A 21115-nucleotide genomic window follows, 5' to 3' on the forward strand; every position below is an offset into this window, starting at 1 on the left:
GCAGCCAGAGTGCTCCTTGAAGGCCAGGATGGCTAAGCTTCGTCTCTCATACTTTGGACATATTGTCCGAAGGAAACAGTTGCTGGAGAAGGATGTGTGGCAGCGGTAGTGAGGTTGGCCCAGGATTGGACATTGTTTGGTTCTGCTGTGCATAGGGTCGCTGTGAGTTGGTTCCGACTCGATGGCACCTGACAACAACAAAAACCTTCCAGTTCAAACCGACTTTGCAGTCCAGTGCTTATCCTGTAGTGCCACATCAACAATACAGGGTTGCTATGAGTCAGAACCAACTTGACAGTATACCACCACCCCCACACCCTACCCAACAATTTATGGCATTCTGGTGTGGTGCTATATGATAAGTACTTGATTTCAAGGTCTGTTTGAACCAAAGGTTGGTGGTTCAAATCCACCAACCACTCCTCAGAAAACCTTTCATCTTTGCTTTTGGGTAAATGGTGACTGTTTGATCCCATTTGTTAATTGTTTAACACACACATTGCTCACAGGTGATATTATTTTATTTATAATCTAATCTATTATTTGACTGGAAGATAAGTCTAGGAGTGGTTTCAGTCCTAGATTAAAAGTCTTGGGAATTCCTCCAGTTTCCATCATTCTAGTATATCTGATCTTTTTTATGATTGAAATTTTGTTCTATGTTTCTGTCATTTTTACCAGGGCCTTCAATTGTGTCACTGGTCAGAATGGGCTGTAGCAGTAGCCGGGCATCATCTAGTTCTGTTCACCTCTGGTTAGATGAGGCTGTAATGCATGTGGGTTATTAGCCCTGTGGGCTAGTATCTTCCTTCAGTCTTTGGTTTCTTTTACTGTGTTCGACTCCAGATGAGTATAGAGACCAATAGTTGGATTTTCTTGTCTTCATTTTTGAATGATATTTACACTGAATGTGGAGTTCTATGTCGACAGTTGGTTTTTGTTGTTTTTCTTTCTTTCAGTCCTTTGAATTTATCATCCATTGTTTCCTGGGTGCCATTATATCTAATGTGAAAGCAGCTGCCATTCTCATGTTGTTTTATATGTAGTATGTCCCTTTCCCTCTGATTATTTTTATAAATATTTTCTTTTTAGCAATTTGACTATCATATTTATTCAATTTGATTTTTACTAAACTTCTTGGATATGTGGGTTGGGGTCTCTCATTAATTTAGGAAATTCTTGGCTATTATTCAAATTTACTGCCCCACTTTCTCCCTTTGTTTCTTCTTGGACTTGACTTACATGTATATTATATCATTGGGTATTATCCTTCAAATCTTAGGTACTGTTTCATGTTTCCTTTTTAAAGCTCCATCTTTTCCTCTGTGTTTTAATTTAGATATTCAAGGATTAAGGGACAACATACTAAAAGGAAAAAAAAAAAATTGTTAGTTACCCATAAGGTGGGGAAGGGGATGGCGGGAGGGGACGGTAGAGCACAGGGTAGGTGGTAGACACATTGTAGTTTGTGTATTGGGGAGGGCAATACACAAGAAGGTGGAGGAGGGCGGAAGAACAAGGTAGATAGGGAAACACTGGGACAGGTGGGCTAAATTGGACAGAAGTAAATAGTAATGTATGTTCAACCTTGGAACAACAGAGCTCTGTGATACAGGGATTGAGGCATAGTATGAAGAGGGGAAATAGTGTTAACATGCTTGACTGTCTTATGAATACTGGTTTCCCTCACCTACTATTGTAAAATAGACATTTAAGTGAGATAGAAAAAAATATCAGGAAACATGTTTACGGAAAGTTTGTAAGCCCGTCTTCAGCCTATAACTGATTGGAATACCTAAATGGAATACCTAAAAGGAGTTCTAGAACTTGCTCAGTGAAATAGGTCTCTTGCAGAGCCTTTGCAATGTATAAGACCTTAGGTGGAATCCTGAACCCCATCCAAAACCCTCTGAGGTGGGACATTCCCACTAGAAAGGACAAGCAGACCAGCCTGGAACAGCTAGAGCAGCAGAAGATACATCTTGAAAGAAAGATCAGCGGGAAAAATGCAAAACAAAAATGGCAGTCTGATTAGCTACTATAAGAACAAGCAAGTTGTTCTCTGGGAAGCCATCCAGGAAAGCAATCAAGTCCCTTCAGGACAAACCCACCTCCAAGACTGACACTCAAAGGGAACACACAAACAAGCATGTAAGCTTGCTGGTGACCATATTGGTCTACTGGTGAGTGGAAGAGGGGGAAAGGCAGCAATGAAGAAATGGGTTGAATTCAATCGCATTCCATTATATTCCCGTTGACCTGAAGATGAGAGAGAGAAGAGAAAGGGCTGGTTGGTCGAAAGTATGATAAAAGCTGGGAATTCCTGAGCCCATGGAGAAGGACATAGCCACGGAAGGCTAAAGCTGAAAGTGAAGTGTCCAGCTGTTAAGAACTGAGGGGAGACATACAAGAATGCCCAAACTTTCAGATAGTACCCATCTGACTTAGCTTTGATGGCTTGATAATCAGAACTCGACTAAAGGAAGATAAAAAACAATATTTGATATAGGAAGCAAGTGTAAATTGCTACAGTTTGATGAACTTGACTTATATTTATGGATGTAGTAGCTCAAAATACCAACTGAGAGGGAAGGCGTCTTCACATCAAGTATCAGTCCTAGTCCCTCTGTATACAGGGTAGATAGGGACGGGCAACTTAGACATTGGCTACCTATAAATGAGGGGATGATGATAAAGGTACAAAGTAACTGGCTTACCAGTTTTCAAGAGGGAGTTTAGTTTAAGTATGTGCAGGGGAAGGTAGAGGCCCCACTGAATAGTTTTAATTTTGTCTAGATGGGTTTGTAGAAAAGAGATGGGGATAAGATACTTTATGATTCAGTAGTGAGTAATTGTTATCATGACTAATTGTGACTGTCACACTGTAAATGTAGAAGTTTTATAACAAAAATGGGGGAGTAGTTAATCTTAGTTAGTCCAGAAACAGGTCCCTAGGACGATCAAGGGAGAAGAGCACAAGTGGAATGCAGGACCGACCGTATCCAGAATAGCAGCAACACCAGAGATGGAGGCAGAGATAAGGACATGGCGAGAGGGAGCAGCTAAGGACTCTGGACCTATGGAAGGAGAGAGACTGGCTGCTGGAAGCCAGGAGGAAGTCTTGCAGAATGTGCCCTTTGGTTGTTTAAATGATTATATTATATTCTTGAGTGTTTTTGTGTAAATCCCCCCCCCACCAAACAACAACAAAAACCCCAGAGAGAATAGAAGCAAATATTGTTGCTTGATGATGCATATGGAGGAGATTGTAAGCATTGCAATGAATCGATGGTATAAAACCAATGTTCTCCCATATAAACTATCATTCAATTCACAATAAAAACTTTAAAAAGAAAAAGAATGCATTCATAACAAAACAAAGAAGAATTAAGGGGCAAGCTTTTTGTTTTTAAACGTTTTATTGTGAATTGAGTGAAGATTTACAGGCAAGATCATCAGTTTTACATTCAACAAATGTATGCTTTTCATCTCAACAATTGCAATCCCTTCCATGCAGCAACAATTATCCCACTTCCTCCCTGTGGTTCCTATTTCCATTCCACCCACCTTTCCATCCTTTTTCTCAACTCTGTCCTTAGGAAAATATTGTCCTTTTGTTTTTGAATGGTTGACCATTCTGTAGTGAGCATGCCTTACTAGTGTTGTTCTTGCTATATGCCTGGCTATTTCTTGAGTGATAATTGGGTCACAAGAGTGCATTCATTTCCAGACCTCAAAGGTGGTCGAGGGCCATAGTCTCAGGTCCTTCAGTCACTTTCTGACCAGTAAGCCAGGTCATTTTGTTTTTAATAATTTTATTCCACATTTCTTCCCATTCTATCCAGGAACCTCTAGTCTGATCCCTTTCATAGCAGTTGGCAGTGGTAGTTGGGCACTATCTAGTTCTTAAGGTCTCAGAGTCATGGAGACTGGTATTCACCTGTTCTGTTAGTACTAGACTAATTGATTCCAAGCCTCTTCAGTTCTCGTCACTTTTCTTTCTTCCGCATTTGGAGAAACCAACGAGGTCAAGGTTCTTATGAACAATGATTAGAATAAAGATTTTGAAAGACAATCAGTATTTTGACTGTACTATTTGATAAGTGTAGTGGTTACGAGTCGGGCTGTTAATCTCAAGGTCAGCAGTTTGAAACTGCCAGCCATTCCGTGGGAGAAAGACTAGGCTTTCTGCTCCTGTAAAGATTTGCAGCCTTGCAAACCCTATGCAGTGTGTGGCTATGAGTCGGAACCACTTCCGCAGCACACCACCACAACCACTATCATCTTGCTTTTTAAAAATGTCTTCATTTATTCAGATTCTAAGCTCTACCACTAGTCTACAGCCTCTGTAGTGGAGAAAAAATGTTGGTAAAAATCCTGATTGGAACTTTAGAAAGTCATAGTTTTCATTGTTAGTTAGTGAACCAGATTTCAAAATATTAAATGATTCTTAATATGAGAAATTAATTAATTAACTTTTTGAAGGAAAATATTAGAAATTTATCACTCTAAAATGTAGCAAATTTGTGTTACTTTACAAGTATTTGTATATTTTATATTCAAATATAAAATATGTGGTTGAGTTTTGCTTACATCTGAGTAGTTGTTTAATTCCCAATTAAATCATTTAAAAAAGGTTATAATGATGAATTAGATTGCTTTTAATAGTTGCTTCTAATACTGATTACAGTTAGAATAGGAAAATGAAGATTTTATAAATAACTTTATATTGAAGTAATGAATTTTTCTTGCTCTTTCTTTGATTTGCTAGAGGAATTCAATGATAGAATTTTGAGACCAGAGTTATCAAATGATGAAATGTTATCTCTTCATGGAGAGTTACAGAAGATTTATAAAACATATTGTTTGGATGAAAGTATTGACAAAATTAGATTTGATCCCTTCATTGTTGAAGAGATTCAAAGAAGTAAGTCCCAGATAATGATAAGAATGAATTCAATTGCTATTTTATAATTTTCAGTTTTCCTACATATTCTCTGTTCATTGTTTTATTGCCTGTGTCCTGTACATGGACAGGTATTTTTTTTTTTCACTGATAAAACCAAAACGCTGATGAGACAAAAACTTTCATATAACTAATAGGTTAGAACGGGAACTTGGTTGTTCTAATTTCTCATTCTAGTTGATTTCTACACTGTATAGTGGAGTCTCTGCAAAACATAATTTTACAATGTCTTGTTACTACCATGAATTTTAGAACAATATATAATGTATTTATGCTGTTCTTAATAATATCTATAATAGATTTCTTTTTAAATAGTTGCAGAAGGCCCATATATAGAGGTTGTGAAACTTCAAACTATGAGATGTCTTTTTGAAGCATATGAACATGTTCTTTCTCTCTTGGAAAATGTGTTTACCCCTATGTTCTGCCATAGTGATGAGGTAAGTTAAAATTTTAATTTATTTTGAAAATTTTTATACAAAATTTTAGTGGCTCTGACATTGTTAGACAGATGACTCAAGTAATAAAACTAACAAAAGTAAAACAAGCTTAATTGAGAAAATAGATACTCTTTGCTACTGAATAATTTAGTGGCGTTTAGAAGTTAATTGTTAAAAGAACTCTGAATACCAAAACAAGGATTTTATTTATGTGACTAGATATATTGAGATTATTATATATTCACCTGATTTTCCATATGCTTAAGTTGTTTTGTAACTCTGCAGTGATGCAGAAACAGCATTCGTCTGTTTACAAATTGTTTTACAGAACTATGGAAATAAACAGTCTAATTATCTCCATTTATAGCATTTTAATTCTTACCGTATTTTACTGTGGCTGTTTTCACTTGATTTAATTAATTCTTTCCTTAAACTGGGAAGTAAGTAATAGGGTAAAGTACCATATTCAATATCACATAACAGTCTAATTAATTTAATTATTTTTAAAGTATTTCAGACAAATTTTAAGAGGTGCAGAATCACCAACACGAAATTCAAAATCCACCAGGTAGGATATTCCACTTTACTTATATTTTAATTTTGAACTTATTTATGTAAATTTGAGATAATATCTGTATTGGCTATTTTTCTGAATGAACATATGATTCTATTGCTACTTCAGTAGACAAAAAATTTGATTAATGAACTATAATACTGAATTACTTTTGTTGTTCTCTTGCTATGTGTCATCAAGTTGATTCCAACTCCTGGCAACCCTGTAGTAAAGATTAGGATTTCCCTAGGCTGTATAATCTTTATGCAAATACATTGCCAGATCTTTTCTACTTTAAAGCTGTTGGTGGATTTGACAAGCTTACTTTTAGGTTAGCAGCTGAGTGCTGTCAGGGATCCTGGAACATAATAACCTAAAAATACCTGAAATTCTTTTAGAAAAATTAATGAGGCGTACACCCTTAGCCTGTAAGTCCCCTAATGAGTATATATCAGTGCTTGATTACTTGCTTTCTTGTGTTGTTGCTGTTGTTAAGTGCCATAAATTGATTCTGACTTATAGTGACCCTGTATTTTCCAAGGAGTGGCTGGTGGGTTTGAACTGCCAACCTTGTGGTTCTAAGTCCAGTGCTTATTCTATAGCGCCACACCAGGAATCCTTTATTGGATTAGGATTCTCACTATTATGGACTAAGAGGATTCTGAAAGGCTTAAAATTAGGAAAGATGTGTGCCAGTGTTGTATCCTTTCACTATATTTATTCAATTTGTATGCTGAGCAAATAATCTGTGAAAGCTGGATTAAATGAAGACTAATGCGGCATCAGGCTTGGAGGAAGACTCATTAACAACCTGAGATATGCAGATACACAACCTTACTTGCTGGAAGAAGAGAACTTAAAATACTTACTGATAAGATCAAAGACTATAGCCTTCAGTATGAATTGTACCTCAGCGTAAAGGAAAGAAAATCCTCACAACTGGTTCAATATAACATCATGATAAATGGAGTAAAGATTGAAGTTGTTAGACTTCACTTTGCGTGGATCCACAATCAACACTTATAGAAGCAGCAATCAAGAAATCAAAAGGCATGTTACTTTAGGCCCATCTGCTGCAAAAGTCCTCCTTAAAGTGTTAAAGAGCACAGATGTCACTTTGAAGATTAAGGTGTGCCTGACCTAAGCTATGGTATTTTCAGTAAGCTCATATGCATGGGAAAGTTGGACCATGAATAATGACGACTTTAGAAGAATCAATGCATTTAAGTTATGGTATGGAGTCCTGGTGTGGCGCTGTGGGCAAATGCATCAGACTGCAAAGCAAGGTCGGCAGTTCAAGCTCACCAGCTGCTCCTCAGAAACCTTATGCAGGGTCGCTGTGGGTCGGAACCGACTCAAAGGCACATAACAACAACAACATTAGAGAATATTGGAAGTACCACAGACTGCAGAAGAACAAATAAATCTGTGTTGGAAGACGTATAGGCAGAATGCTCCTTAGAAGTGAGTGTGGCGAGACTTCATCTCTTATACTTTGGACATGTTATCAGGAGGGACCAGTTCCTGGAGAAGAATATCATGCTTGATAAAGTGTTGTTGTTGTTAAGTGTCATTGAGTTGCCTCCGACTCTTAGCAATTCTGTACAGGGTTTCCGAGGAGCAGCTGATGGATTTGAACCACTGGCCTTGCAGCTCAAACGGACCTTGAAGTCCAGTGCATTATCCTACAGAGCCACACCAGGACTCCAGGGAAAGTATGCTGGTGTTAAGTGCCGTCAAGTTAGTTCTGACCCAAAGTGACCCAGTATAGGGTTTCTGAGGAGAGTGGCTGGTGAGCTTGAACTGCCGACCTTGAGGTTCAAACTGACTTCGCAGTCCAGTGCATTAACCCACAGCGCCACACTAGGATTCCAGGTATATTTGTTGTCATGAAGTGCTGTCGAGTCAATTCTGACTCATAGCGACCCTGTATAGGGTTTCCAAAGAGCAGCTGGTATGCTTGAATTACTGACCTTGCAGTTAGACGACTTTGTGCAGTCTGACACATTAGCCCACAGAACCACACCAAGACTCCCCAGGTGTATAGGGTCAGCAAAAAAAAGACATCCTTAATGAGATGAATTAACATGGTTGCAACAACAGTGGGCTCAAACTAACAATTGTGAGGATGTCACAGGACTGGACAATGCATAGGGTCGCTATGAGTTAGAACCAACTCGATGGCTCATAATAACAACAACAACAATGTGGATTATATATGTAAGTGAAATAGACAACTTAGAATTTTAGACTAATTTTGTCTATAGTGGTGAAATATTGAATTTATTTAAAAATAATTCTGCAGACTAAAAGTTTGGAGGTTTTGAACCCACCTAGCATTTCCTTGAAAGAAAGACCTGGCTATCAGCTTCCATAAAAATGATAGCCAAGAAAACCCTACTGGGCAGTTCTACTCTGCCACATGCAATTTCTATGAATTTGAATTGACTCAGTGGTACCCAAAATACAGCAGCATCCATCCTTCTTAAAATAGCATTCTTTGCCCAGTCTAGTTGCTTGTTGTTTACTTGAATCCTTTTCAAGGACTTTTATCAGATTTCCCAGCATCACTTGGGAAACATTTAAGATATTTGGAGTCTAATACTAGTATATTGTTGTTAAATGCCGTCAAGTCTGATCCAATTCAGTGTAATCCTGTATAGGGTTTCCAAGGAGCGGCTGGTGAGTTTGAACACTGATCTAGTGGTTCAAACTGACCTTGCAGTCCAGCACATTAACCCGCAGCGCCACACCAGAGCTCCTGTTGAGTATTATTAAACTCTTATGTAGGAACACTTAAGAGAATTGGTTCTTTGATATTAGAAGCCTAATAGTAGCTAAATCTTAGTCAAGGTCATAACTGCAGATATGGAAAGCTTTTTTGGTCACTTTGAGATTACATAATTGTCTTCAACATATTACAGCACTAAAATAAATGACAAAAAAGATGTGGGTTCCTTTCATCCATACTGATTATTGTTACTGGTGTTTATTCTGATTCTTAGTGACCTTGTCTAGGGTTTCTAAGGAGCCACTGGTGAATTTGGACTGCTCACCATTTAGTTAGCAGTCCAGTGTTTATCCTCCAGTGTCACACCAGGACTTAAATTGTTTTTCTTTGTATTGATTAACTTTAATATTAACTATCAATCTTCTGAGGACTCTGCTTCTGTATAATGATTCAAGTAGCAATATTGAATAAATAAAAGAAGTTTTTAACACTATTTCATTGAACATTTAGAATAGCTTTGATAATTTACTGTCAAGTAACTTAAACTATGTAAAATATTTTATATTTATATACTATATGGCTACATTTTGTTTATCAAAAGTAAAATTTTAATGCATTTATAGTATTCTTTTGTTCTTTGTTCTGATGCATATATATATTTTTAAAATTTAAATTTAGTTATCTTTTGTTAGCTTTGCTTCTTAACTTAAAAAAGATTTTTAAAATACGTAAATTTAAAATGTGTGAAGCATGCATTATTATATATCTAATATGAACATGTGAATTCCATGTTGGAGTATATGGACTGCCAGGTCTTGGGTGGCTTAGTCTCTGTATACGTTCTACTATATTAAAACAAGTGGTATGCCTTCAGGCAGGCAAAAATGCTTTTAGGATTTTAAATTTTGTTTGTTTTCTACAATGAAACCTTTTAATGTCTGGGTTTTCTCTCTCTCCTTTCTTTAAATAATGTCACATGTCTGTTATTGAAGAGGTAGCCTAAGTTTGGATGATTTTCGGTAAGTGTTGAGACAGCATGTGATTTTTTTTTTTCGGTATACATTTTCTCTTTAGGCCCAGGAAATATACCCAAAGCAATTTGTGTACACCAGAAAAGGGAAGGAAAAAAAAAAAAAGAATATATATATATAAACACTGTGGAATAAATACCCCTTTAAGATGCTTTGCAATATCCATTTAAAACTAGCCTCTATTTTGAGTCTAGAAGTCTCCTTTTTAAAATATATGTAGCATACATACGTATGTTGTTGGTGTTAAGTGCTGTCGACTCAGTTCCAACTCATTGTGACCCTAATAAAGGTTTCTGAGGAGCGACTGATGGGTTTGAACTACCAACCTTTCGGTTACCATTCTGGTGCTTATCCTACACCACCTCACCAGAACTCACATATGTAAATGTTGTTGTAAAGTGCTGTCAAGTCGATTCTGACCCATAGTGACCCTGTATAGGGTTTCCAAGGAGCAGCTGGTGAGCTTGAACCGCTTACCTTACAGTTCAAATGGCTTTGCTGTCTGGCGCATTAGCCCACAGCGCCACACCAGGACTCCATGTATAAATACTGACTGGTAAAACAAATAATCCAAATCTCTTAAAAGTATCAGAACTTTTCATTACAGACAAGATCATCAGTTTTATAGACACTTTGTTTCATCTCAGTGATTGTAATTCCCTCCATGTAACAGCGGTTCTCCTGTATCCTCCTGTAGTTCCTATTTGCATTCCACTCTCCTTGCCATCCCTTCTCACCTTTGTGCTGAGGCAAACGTTGCCGTACTGGTGAGCATACCTTATTAGTGTCATTGTCCCTCTTATACACATATCAACTGCTTGGCTGAAAGGACCACAAGGGTGAGTTCCTTTCTAGACCTGAAATGGGGTCAAGGCCATAGTCTCTTCTCTTTTTGACCAGTAAGCCTGAGATATATATATATATATATATATATATATTTTTTTTTTAAAGTAATTTGAGTTTTGAGTTTTAAGAGATTTTGATTACTTATTTTGCCAGTCAGAATCTACTTTTTCAAGGCTGTTGATGGGTTGCCATGAGTTGGAATTCACTTGATGGCAACTGGTCCTAGTGACTGATTTTGCTAAAATCTTTTAAGAATTATTTATGTTTAATAGCTTCTTTTTCTTCTAGCAGTTGTAATAGTGTTTTTGTATTTCTGGGCATAATCACATATGAGATATTTTTAACATATGCCATATTTTTAACATCCCAGCCTTTAAATAATCAATCTGGAATCTAGAGATTAGAATAATCTTTAAAAAAAATCTAGATTCTAGAGAGTTTAATAATATTTTGTCAACATACTCATATTTGTGTTTAGAAACTTTTTTCTTTCAGACAAAACTTTATTATTTTGGGTTTTTCAGAAAACACCATTTGCGTGCTTTTTAAAATAAAATAACTTTTTTTGTTTAAGTACCCTTTTTACTATTTGTTGTTAAGTGCTGTTGAGTCCACTCCACTGCAGCGTCTTTATATAGGATTTCTGAGGAGCAGCTGGTGGGTTTGAATCTCCAACCTTGAGGTGTTCAGGATTCCAGTGCTGATTCTACAGCACCACACCAGGACTCCTTTTACTACTTAGTATTTATTGTTAGAATTTTTCCAATTTTAAAATAATTTAAGTTGAATTTTCTTCTCTGATATGTAAAATACCCAGTTTGATCTCTAACTGGTTTAGGTAAACTGGATCAGTATACTTTAATTTCTATAATTACTGCAGTATTGCAGTAAACAATTTAGTTTTACTTTTAAGAATACATTTTTAACTGTTATATATTGAACTAGGCCTTCTTAGATTAAAATATATTTTATTTTATCTGGAGGAGTACTGGTGTGGCCCTGTGGGCTAAAACGTCAGACTGCAAAGTCGTTTGAACTGTAAGGTCAGTGGTTGAAGCTTACCAGCCATTCCTTGGAAACCCTATACAGGGTCGCTATGACTTGATGGCACTTAACAACAACAACATCTGTCTTTAGGTCAGATATTCATAGTGAGCATGACTTCTGAGTTGAACAAAAGTTATTTTTATATTTTATGATATATATGGCACTAGACTCTATAAGGAAGATTTTTCTGATAATTGGCTTATGTTATTTGTTTTTTTTTCAGTTATTTCCACTTTTATAAATTCATTTTTTAAAAACTTATAGTTAATACATTTTCTTTTATCCTTTTTAGCCCTTTCTTTTGTTATTTTGTCCTTCCTTTTTATTACTTAAAAATTACAATAGATAAATTTTATACTTTATTCCTCTTTTGAATACTTAAATGATTATAAAGTTGACTTTTTAGGCATTTATCAGCAGTAAAGGACAGTTTTTTCTGTTGTTTGGTTCCCTAAAAATGAAATTCTGAGGTCATAATTATATATTTTTTCTATTGCACTATGTACTTTAGCAATTGATCCAAGTTAATATTGTTTTGAACATTTTTTTGTGAGTTTAAGGCAGCTCCCCCCCCCAACTGTAAATCTTTATGGGAACACACAGTCTCATTTTTTTCTTGCAGAATAGGGTGGGTTTGAACTGAAGACCTTGAGATTAGCAAGCACTCCAGTTCTTACCCTAAAATATGAAGCATAATAATGTAGTAATAATAATAATGTTTTCATGTACATTGCAGAGTTGCTCTTGTTACATGCTATTGAGTTGGTTCTGACTTACCACGTTTTTGAGGAGCATCTGGTGGATTTGAACCATGGCACTTGTGGTTAGCAGTTCAGTGCTTATCCTACAGTGCCATACTAATGTTTGCTATTGTTATTATGTGCCATCAAGTCAATTCCAACTCATAGTGACCCTATATACAGCATTTCCGACTCATAACAACCCTCTGTAGAGTTTGCTGGTAAGCTTGAACTGCAAACTTTGCACTCCAGTGCATTAACCCACAGTGCCACACCAGGACTCACACTAATATTTAGTAGTAGATAATTTCAAATACTGATTAATAAATATTGTTCTTTTATTCACTCCCCAAATTTAAACTTTAAATACCCTCTGAATTTTAGCCTGTGAGATGTGAAAACCTGATTTGGAACTTGAGAACTCCAAAATTATGTTTACTGTACTTTCAGTTTATTGTTTTTTAAACAGTTTCTCATTGTCTCTATTACTATCTAGAGCAAAATAAACATGTGAGAATTTGCTATGTACTTGATACATTTTTGTTTAATATTTAGGAGTACCCAGAAAAGAGGAGAATCATTTGCCATCAGCCGAATAGGTAGCAAAATTAAAGGAGTATTCAAGAGCACCACAATGGAAGGAGCAATGTTGCCTAATTACGGGACAGCTGAAGGTGAAGATGATTTTGTAAGTAAAAACTCTTCAACCTGATGTATGTATAGCCTCATGTGTACTATGTGTGGCATAAAACATTGGATATGCTCATTCACTATGTCCTTCTTTATGTCTTCTTACTTCCTCATTTTTTCATTAGTTATAGTTTCATGGTGCTAATCTAATTTTTAAAATTCCTGAGCGCTAAGTTGTTGTTTGATCAGGCAGAATAGTTTCCATTAGGCCGAGATACTTCCAGTAGTCAAGTAATTGAACATTTGTTCGTTAGACTTTCCCCTGATATTCATTCTCTCCAATCTTATGCTTTGGAACGTAGAGTTGTTAATAGAGATGCCCTAATCTCTGTGGTCTATTGTCAGACTGTGGTCTGTGGATCAGTAACAGCAGTAACATTACCTGGGAGTTAATGCAGAATCTCAAGCCCCATTCCAGTTGATTCATATGCACATTACTCCTATTTGTTATTTCTGTTTACCTTTGCACTTGATATGCTGCCTGAAATTTCTTTCCTTCCTTTTTTCCTTACAAAATTCTTACTTATCTTTCAAAATACAGCTTCCACTTTTGTCCCATTGATTCCAACATGGTGACCGACCCTATAGGTTAGATTAGAACTGGCCCATAGGGCTAACAAGGTTATAAATCTTGTTATACTGAAGCAGGCTGCCACATCTTTCTCCTATGGTGGATTTGAACTACCAACATTGTGGTTGTCAGTTGAGTGCTTTAATCAGTGCATTACCAAAACACTTCACAATATATCTGCTTCCCCTGTAAGCCCTTACATGAATCCCTGAATCAAACAGAATGTTTTCTCCTTTGTACTTCTACCATATCATATGTAAAAGCATATACTATATTGGATTTGAAAATACATGTTTATGATTGGCTACTCTTCCAGTTAGTGAGTCTCAGGAAGACAGAGATGTCTCATTTGTACTTTCAATTTGTTTAACAAATCTTTATTGAACAGAGGTCCTGAATCCTCATTTTACCTTTAAATCACCCTAGACATTGGAGATAAAAAGTTCATATAGGGGTATGTTGTTAAGTGCCATCGAGTTGGTTCCAACTCATAGCAACCTTGTATAGGGTGTCCGAGGAGTGACTGGTGAGCTTGAACCGCCGACCTTGCAGTTCAAACGGCTTTGCAGTCTGGTGCATTAACCCACAGCGCCACACCAGGATTCCATATATAGGGATACAGTCAGGGTAAAACAGGTAGCATATGTGAAGCACTTGGACCAGTGTGCCTAGCACATAATAAGCACAGTAAACACTGTAACTATTATAATACCATCAATTTATAATTACACTGAATGTAAAATATAGGGTAAATTGACATTCTTATGCTGGCTTGGAAATCTGATCCCAGTATGTAAGGTTGGATTTGACTGAAATACATTTCTATCCAAGTCCAGAACTAATTTATAAATAAGCATTTGCAACATGGTATGCATATTGGTAAGTTGGCAGTTATCTCCATATAGTAAAAGAGAATAAGAAGAAGCATTAGTATTCCTCAAGGAAAGAGTGATGTCTCCTCCCTCTTCATTGTCTGCCTCCCTAATTCCCCAACCTTTTCATGGAGGGAGCAAGTATCTATTTAGGAACAAAATAGGAATTTTGTTTTCCTTATTCTTTTTTTGCTTTGTTTTAATCAGTGTTTACAGATTCTTAAACAAAACTAAAGAAAACCTTGAAAATTCATGGAGAAATATTGCCCTAGATATTTTTTATTAGACTTAGCTGTGTAAACACCATTTAAATGGTAATGGTAATAAATTATTAGACTTTTATACTTTGTCTCTCACTGATATTTTTATGTTGCTATGAATTTGTTCTCCATTTGTTTCTTAGATTGACTATGAGATCATTCCTTTTTTTTTTTTTTTAAAAAGGTCTTATATTTTTAAGAAACGCTTTATAATTTTCTGATCCATTTTACCCTTTCTCCTCAGAAGCCAGATCTTTTAACAAAAATACAATTGTAATAATCATGGAAAATGTTACCTTGCAACAGAGGCTCCAATCCTAAGTGGGAGTTCCCCTTACACTTGCTGCTTTTTCTTCTAGACTTAGAAGGAGGTGACTTTGTCCCACAAAAGACAAAACCCACCATCTGTTTTTATAGCATTTTTCTTTTAGGCTTTGAAGACATTTTTTTTTTCCAACAGAACATTAAGAAGTCCTCTCAAAAGCATTACCAGTCTTATTGAGGATCATTGAAAACCAGGTTGGGATAAGAACAACAAAATTGGGATAATTGCCAGGGGCTTTGTGGAGGGCATGATGCGCAGAATTCACTTAAGTTAGTAGTAGGGACCAGGTGTGTGAGGCAAGGAGAACCAAGAGTTAGGTAGTTGACAGAATGTTGGAAATAATCTCTCTTTACTGGTGTGGTGCTGTAAGATAAGCACTCAACTGAAAGATCAGTTTGAACTGCAAGCTTGGTGGTTCAAAGACACCAGCTGCTCCTTGGAAACCCTATACAGGGTCACTTGCACTTCAGTAACAGCAGCTTCAGAATTTCTTAAGTCCTACAAGGTAACATTTTCTTTGATTATTGCAATGTGCCTTAAAAAAAGTATGTTTGAGAAGAAATTGCTTATCTATAATGTTTTGCTCCCTTTAACACGAATTAGGGGTCCTGGTGGAGTGTTATATGATAAGCACTGGACTGCTAAATGCAAGGTCAGCAATTCAAACCCACCAGCTCCTCCTTGTTATTTTTGGTGAATGTGACATGGTTCCTCTTCAATTTGTCATTCCCAGCATAGTAAACCATATAATTGTCTGATTCAAAATGGCCTGTACCAGTCACGTCAGCTCACTAATGCTTAGATGTCAATCTTTATGAGTTCAGTTTCATTTCTGGTGACTTCCAATTTTCCTAGATTAAAACTTCACACATTCTGCATTCTGATTATTAATGGATATTTACAGCTGTTTCTTTCTATTTTGAGTTGTGCCACATCAGTGAATTAAGGTTTCAGAAGCTTTGCTCCATTTACTTCATTAAGGTCAGCTATACTTTGAGGAGGCAGCTGTGCCCCAGTCAGATTTTGAGTGCCTTCCAACCAGAGGGGCTCATCTTCTAGCACTATATTTGACAGTGTTCTGTTGCTATTCATAAGGTTTTCAGTGGCCAACCATTTAGAAGTAGTCTGTCTCTTCTTCTTTCTATTCTGTTTTAGTCTAGAAGCTCTGCTAAAATCTATCCAACATGGGTGACCATTGTTGTTGTCAAGGGCCGTTGAGTTGGTTCCAACTCATAGACACCGTATATAGGATTTCCTACTCAAAGCGACCCTACATAGGGTTTCCGAGGCTGTATATTTTCTTGGGAGCAGAAAGCCTCACATTTCTTCTGTGAAACAGGTGGTAGTTTCAAACTGCTGACTTTGAGATTATCAACTTGTAACCACTACGCTACCAGAGCTCTTTAGAAAATTAGAAATTACCTCCTAATTTCTTAAGTCATAAGCATTATAAAATTGATACAGATACACTGTTTTAGAGTTATATCTCAAATGCTATGGTAATTCTAAAGTTACTAGAAATATTAAATTCATCCTGATGATTATTTTCCAGATTGAAGAAGGTATTGTTGTAATGGAAGATGATTCTCCTGCAGAGGCTATTAGCACACCCAATACTCCTCGAAACCTGGCTGCTTGGAAAATTAGCATTCCATATGTTGACTTTTTTGAGGATCCCTCCTCTGAAAGGAGAGAGAAAAAGGAGAGAATTCCTGTGTTTTGTATTGATGTTGAAAGAAATGATAGAAGAGCAGGTAGGAATCTTGATGTATGCCTTTTTTAAAAGATGCTCATGAGTCTTTAGTTACTAGGTATGATAAACATTTTAGAATTTCTAGCTATTGGGTCTGCTTCCATATCTAAAATTAGTTACGTGTTCAGAACAGAAAATTGAAAGAAAGCTTAAATTTTCTCTAATTACCAGTTATTTAATTCATCCATTCAACCATATGTGACACCTGACAATCCAGTGAGGCATTTTATCTAGTGTGTTTTTTAATAATTTGGTTATCATCATCATTAGCTATTATATTAACTCAGAATCATTTAAAATAGTTTAATTTCTTGAAGTTTCTTCCAACTCTGTGATTACATTGTTTAAAAAGTATATTCTTGAATAACTTCATAAATATGTGATATTTACCAGCCTCTAGTAAGGAATCACATCTAACACTCATGGAAGCAGTAGCCAAGATATATTGCCTAAGTCAAATCTGTGGCACAAGACCGCCTTAAAGTGTTCAAAAGCAAAGATACCAGTGTAAAGGCTAATCCAAGCCATGGTATTTTCACTGTCTCATATGCTTGTGAAAGTTGGACAATAAACAAGGAAGACTGTAGACGAATTGATACATTTGAGTTATGGTGTTAGAGAAGAATATTAAAAGTGCCATGGAATGCCAGAAGAACAAACTAGTCTGTGTTGGAAGAAGTCCAGCCAGAATACTCCTTAGAAGCCAGGATGGTGAGATAAGTTCTTGGAGAAGGACATTATGCTTGGTAAAGTGAAGGGGAGGGTCAGCAAAAGTGAGAAAGACCCCCCAGTGAGATGGATTGTCACAGTGGCAGCAGCAATGGGGTCAAACGTAACAATTTTGAGGATGGTGCCAGACTGGGCAGTGTTTTATTCTGCTGTTCAAAGTGTCACTATGAGTTGGAACTGACTTAATGGCACCTAACAACAACAACAATAAGTAATTTGAAATTAAAATATGGGATAAAAATGTTAATGATGTGATTTAAAATAATAATAAATTATTAAGACTTAAATAATTTCCTGCCTTATATACTTAATGTTTTAAATATTGTATTTTTTAGTAGTAGCTTATAACATTATTTGTTATTCAGTGTACATTCTTCCAATTTATAGTGGGACATGAGCCGGAACATTGGTCCGTCTATAGAAGATACCTTGAATTCTATGTACTTGAATCAAAACTGACAGAATTTCATGGTAAGTTCTTTCTTTTTTTTTTAAATAAAGCTTTACATTTTACCGTTGTTGTTAAGTACCGTTGAGTCGATTCTGACCCATAGTGACCCTGTATAGGGTTTCCAAGGAGCAGCTGGTGAGCTTGAACCACTGACCTTGCAGTTCAAATGTCTTTGCTGTCTGACACATTTGCCCACAGTGCCATACCAGAACTCCACATTTTACCATTAGCCTTCTTGAAAATTAATATGCCAAATTTGTTTTTTGATTTTTAAGAATCTGGCAAAGAAATTTAACAATGTTACTTATTTATGTACACTGTAATTGATAAGCACTATGATGTAGACTGGAGTCCTGGTGTGGCGCTGTGGGTTAATGTGCTGGACTTCAAAGCCATTTGAACTGCAAGGTCGATGAGCTTACCATCTGCTCCTTGGAAATCCTAGACAGGGTCACTATGGGTTGGAACCAACTTGAAGGTGCTTAACAACAACAACAATTATGTAGACTGCCAAAAGAAAGAACAAGTCAGTCTTAAAAAAATACAACCAGAATGTTCCTTATAAGCAAAGGTGATGAGAGTTAGTCTCATTTACTCTGGATTTGTCATCAGGAAAGACCAAACTCTTGGGGGAAAAGGGTATCATGTTTGGTAAACCAGAGGGCTAACAAAATTGAGGAAAATCTTCAGTGAGGTAGATTGACCCAGTAGTGGTAACAATGGACTGAAACAATTCTGAAGAGGACCCAGGATCAGAAAGCATTTTGCTGTTATACATAAGGTCACCGTGAGCAGGAGTTGACACAGTGGCACCTAAGAACATGATGTGCATAGTGAATAATTGGAATGTACTCTTTTACTTTCTTATCTTTGCTTATCAGTATTCTAAAAGGTTTTGGTTTTTTTAAATAATAAGAATTTAGAAAAGATTCTCTAATTTATTTTTGGTAGTGCAGTGGTTATGAGATGAGCTGCTGACTTCAAGGTCAGCTGTTCAAAACTGCCGGTTTTTCTGTGGGAGAAAAATGAAGCTTTCTGCTCCTATAAAGATTTACAGCTTCGGAAACCCTATGCAGGGTCGCTATAAATTGGAACTGACTCCACAGTACATAACCAACCAATCTATATATCTTTAGGTGGCAAAGAATTTAAACCAGGCACTTCAAAGTTGCTGTCATTGCCTTCCTGACTAAACATATTTCCTTTGCATCATGGGAAATGCTCACTGCTTTGGCTCTTATAGTTGAATGTTTCTCTTGAGGGTTGATCAGTTGGAAAGGGAAAACATCCTTTCTTTTATTAGTTGTTTCTTTTACTCTCACTTATTTATTTATTTTAGTTAATGTAAGTGCTATAGTTAAGAAGTATTTCCAGCCATTTTGTATGTAGATTAATTTGTTATGAGTGCTCTGAGTCTTTTTGTTTTAGAAAAGCTCTATAGCGTGCTCTTTGATCTAAATTTAGATTTATTTTGAATTGAGAAAGAAGCAGAAACCTTTTTTATCCTGCTTATGCATTTAGGAGTCCTGGTGTGGCACTGTAGAGTAAACACCAGATTGGTAACTGTAAGGTCATTGGTTCAAACCCACCAGCTGCTCCTTGAAAGCCCTGTACAGGGTCATGAATTGACTCGATGATATTGAACAACAATAAAATATGAACTAAGTCTGTAACAAGGGGATCATCACAGGACGACAAAGAATCTGTTGTAGTTAAGTGCCATTGAGTCACAGCGACCCTGTATAGAGTTTCCCAGGAGCAGCTGATTGGTTTGAACTGCCAACCTTACCATTCAAACTGACCTTGCAGTCCAGTGCTTATCCTACAGCACCACATCAGGACTCTGTTCTACTCCATTGTTTTTCCTTGATTTTGAATTTGTACTTGTCTTCAAATGGTGTTTTTCTTTGTCTCTGCCAATCGTATGCAATGCTACCATTGTCATGTTCTTTCTGAGAACTTCAATACTGATTTATGACTGATAAAAGGTATATTATCTCCAAACTTTAAAATCCCAGATCAGCCAAAGTTACTTGGACTCCCAATAATATTGTTCCTTTTGGATACTAAGATTTCTAAATCAGCCTTATTTAGGAAAGTATGATGTTGTGTTTTTACATCATAATGTTGTTGTTAAGTACTGTGGAGTTGGTTCTGACTCAGAGTGACCGTGCACAGGGTTTCCGAGGCTGTAAATCTTTACGGGAGCAGAAAGCCTCATCTTTCTCCTGCAGAACAGCTGATAGTTTTGAACTGCTGACCTTGAGGTTGGCAGCCTGAGTCGTAACACTATGATACCAGAGCTCCTTTTACATCATAATAGCATTGACAAAATATTACCTGTTTTTTATGAGGGAGAAGCCATTTCTTTAAAGATCTTGTTTTGCAGAACTCTTGCCCATTTAAAAATAATCTTTCCATAAAATTTAAAGCTGTTTCAATAGTATAAAAGTGTAAATGAATCTGTCAAGGAAGAGTGACTGTTGAGAGAGAATAGTATTTTGGATGTCAGTATTGGCTCAAGATCTCTCTCTGGTTTGGACTTCTGACTTGAAGTGCTATGATTTTATGAAGATTGCTTAAAGGAGAATGTAATACTATGAGGAGGAAGCATTGTGCATCTGTAACAAGGGGAATATCACAGGAAGACAAAGAATTTAAAGCAGGAGCATAGTAACAACTTCAGTATATACTAATTTTAGGCACATTTCCTGATGCCCAACTTCCTTCCAAGAGGATCATTGGCCCCAAAAATTATGAATTCTTAAAGTCAAAGAGAGAAGAATTTCAGGAATATCTACAGGTATAGCACTAACTGTATCATTTAATTTGAAATATTGTTAATCATTGCATTCTTTTATTTGGTTGTCTCTTTTTTTCTTGCATAGATATGCTTTTACAAATGCCTGTCCATGGGAATTTTTAAAATATCTGTTTTTTCATGTGAATTTTAAAATGGATTTTGGACAACAGAATTCTATTTGTTTATTTTTTAAATTGATAATCAATAAAATACCAGTTATTTTGTTACAGAGAAAAATGTGATGGTCTTAGTTAAAATTTGTTATGTGGGAAATTAAGGAAAAAAAATGAAAGAAAAACTTTTGGAA

At 36.3% G+C, this 21115-nt stretch overlaps 1 protein-coding gene across 2 annotated transcripts in view; it reads left to right on the forward strand.

Moving 5' to 3' along the window:
• SNX14 (sorting nexin 14) overlaps positions 1-21115 on the forward strand; it is a 121688-nt gene that overhangs the window by 66851 nt on the left and 33722 nt on the right. Inside the window, exons 13-20 of one of the 2 annotated variants that reach the window (XM_006870644.1) lie at positions 4772-4927; positions 5282-5406; positions 5916-5974; positions 9683-9709; positions 12910-13042; positions 16625-16826; positions 17942-18025; positions 20708-20808. In XM_006870644.1, the coding sequence (XP_006870706.1) occupies positions 4772-4927; positions 5282-5406; positions 5916-5974; positions 9683-9709; positions 12910-13042; positions 16625-16826; positions 17942-18025; positions 20708-20808 (887 nt within the window). The remainder of the gene's footprint in view (positions 1-4771; positions 4928-5281; positions 5407-5915; positions 5975-9682; positions 9710-12909; positions 13043-16624; positions 16827-17941; positions 18026-20707; positions 20809-21115) is intronic. The other variant, XM_006870645.1, reaches the window with a different exon arrangement.

This window comes from Chrysochloris asiatica, unplaced genomic scaffold, assembly GCF_000296735.1.
Source record: "Chrysochloris asiatica unplaced genomic scaffold, ChrAsi1.0 scaffold00146, whole genome shotgun sequence".
Classification (NCBI taxonomy): Eukaryota; Metazoa; Chordata; class Mammalia; order Afrosoricida; family Chrysochloridae; genus Chrysochloris; species Chrysochloris asiatica.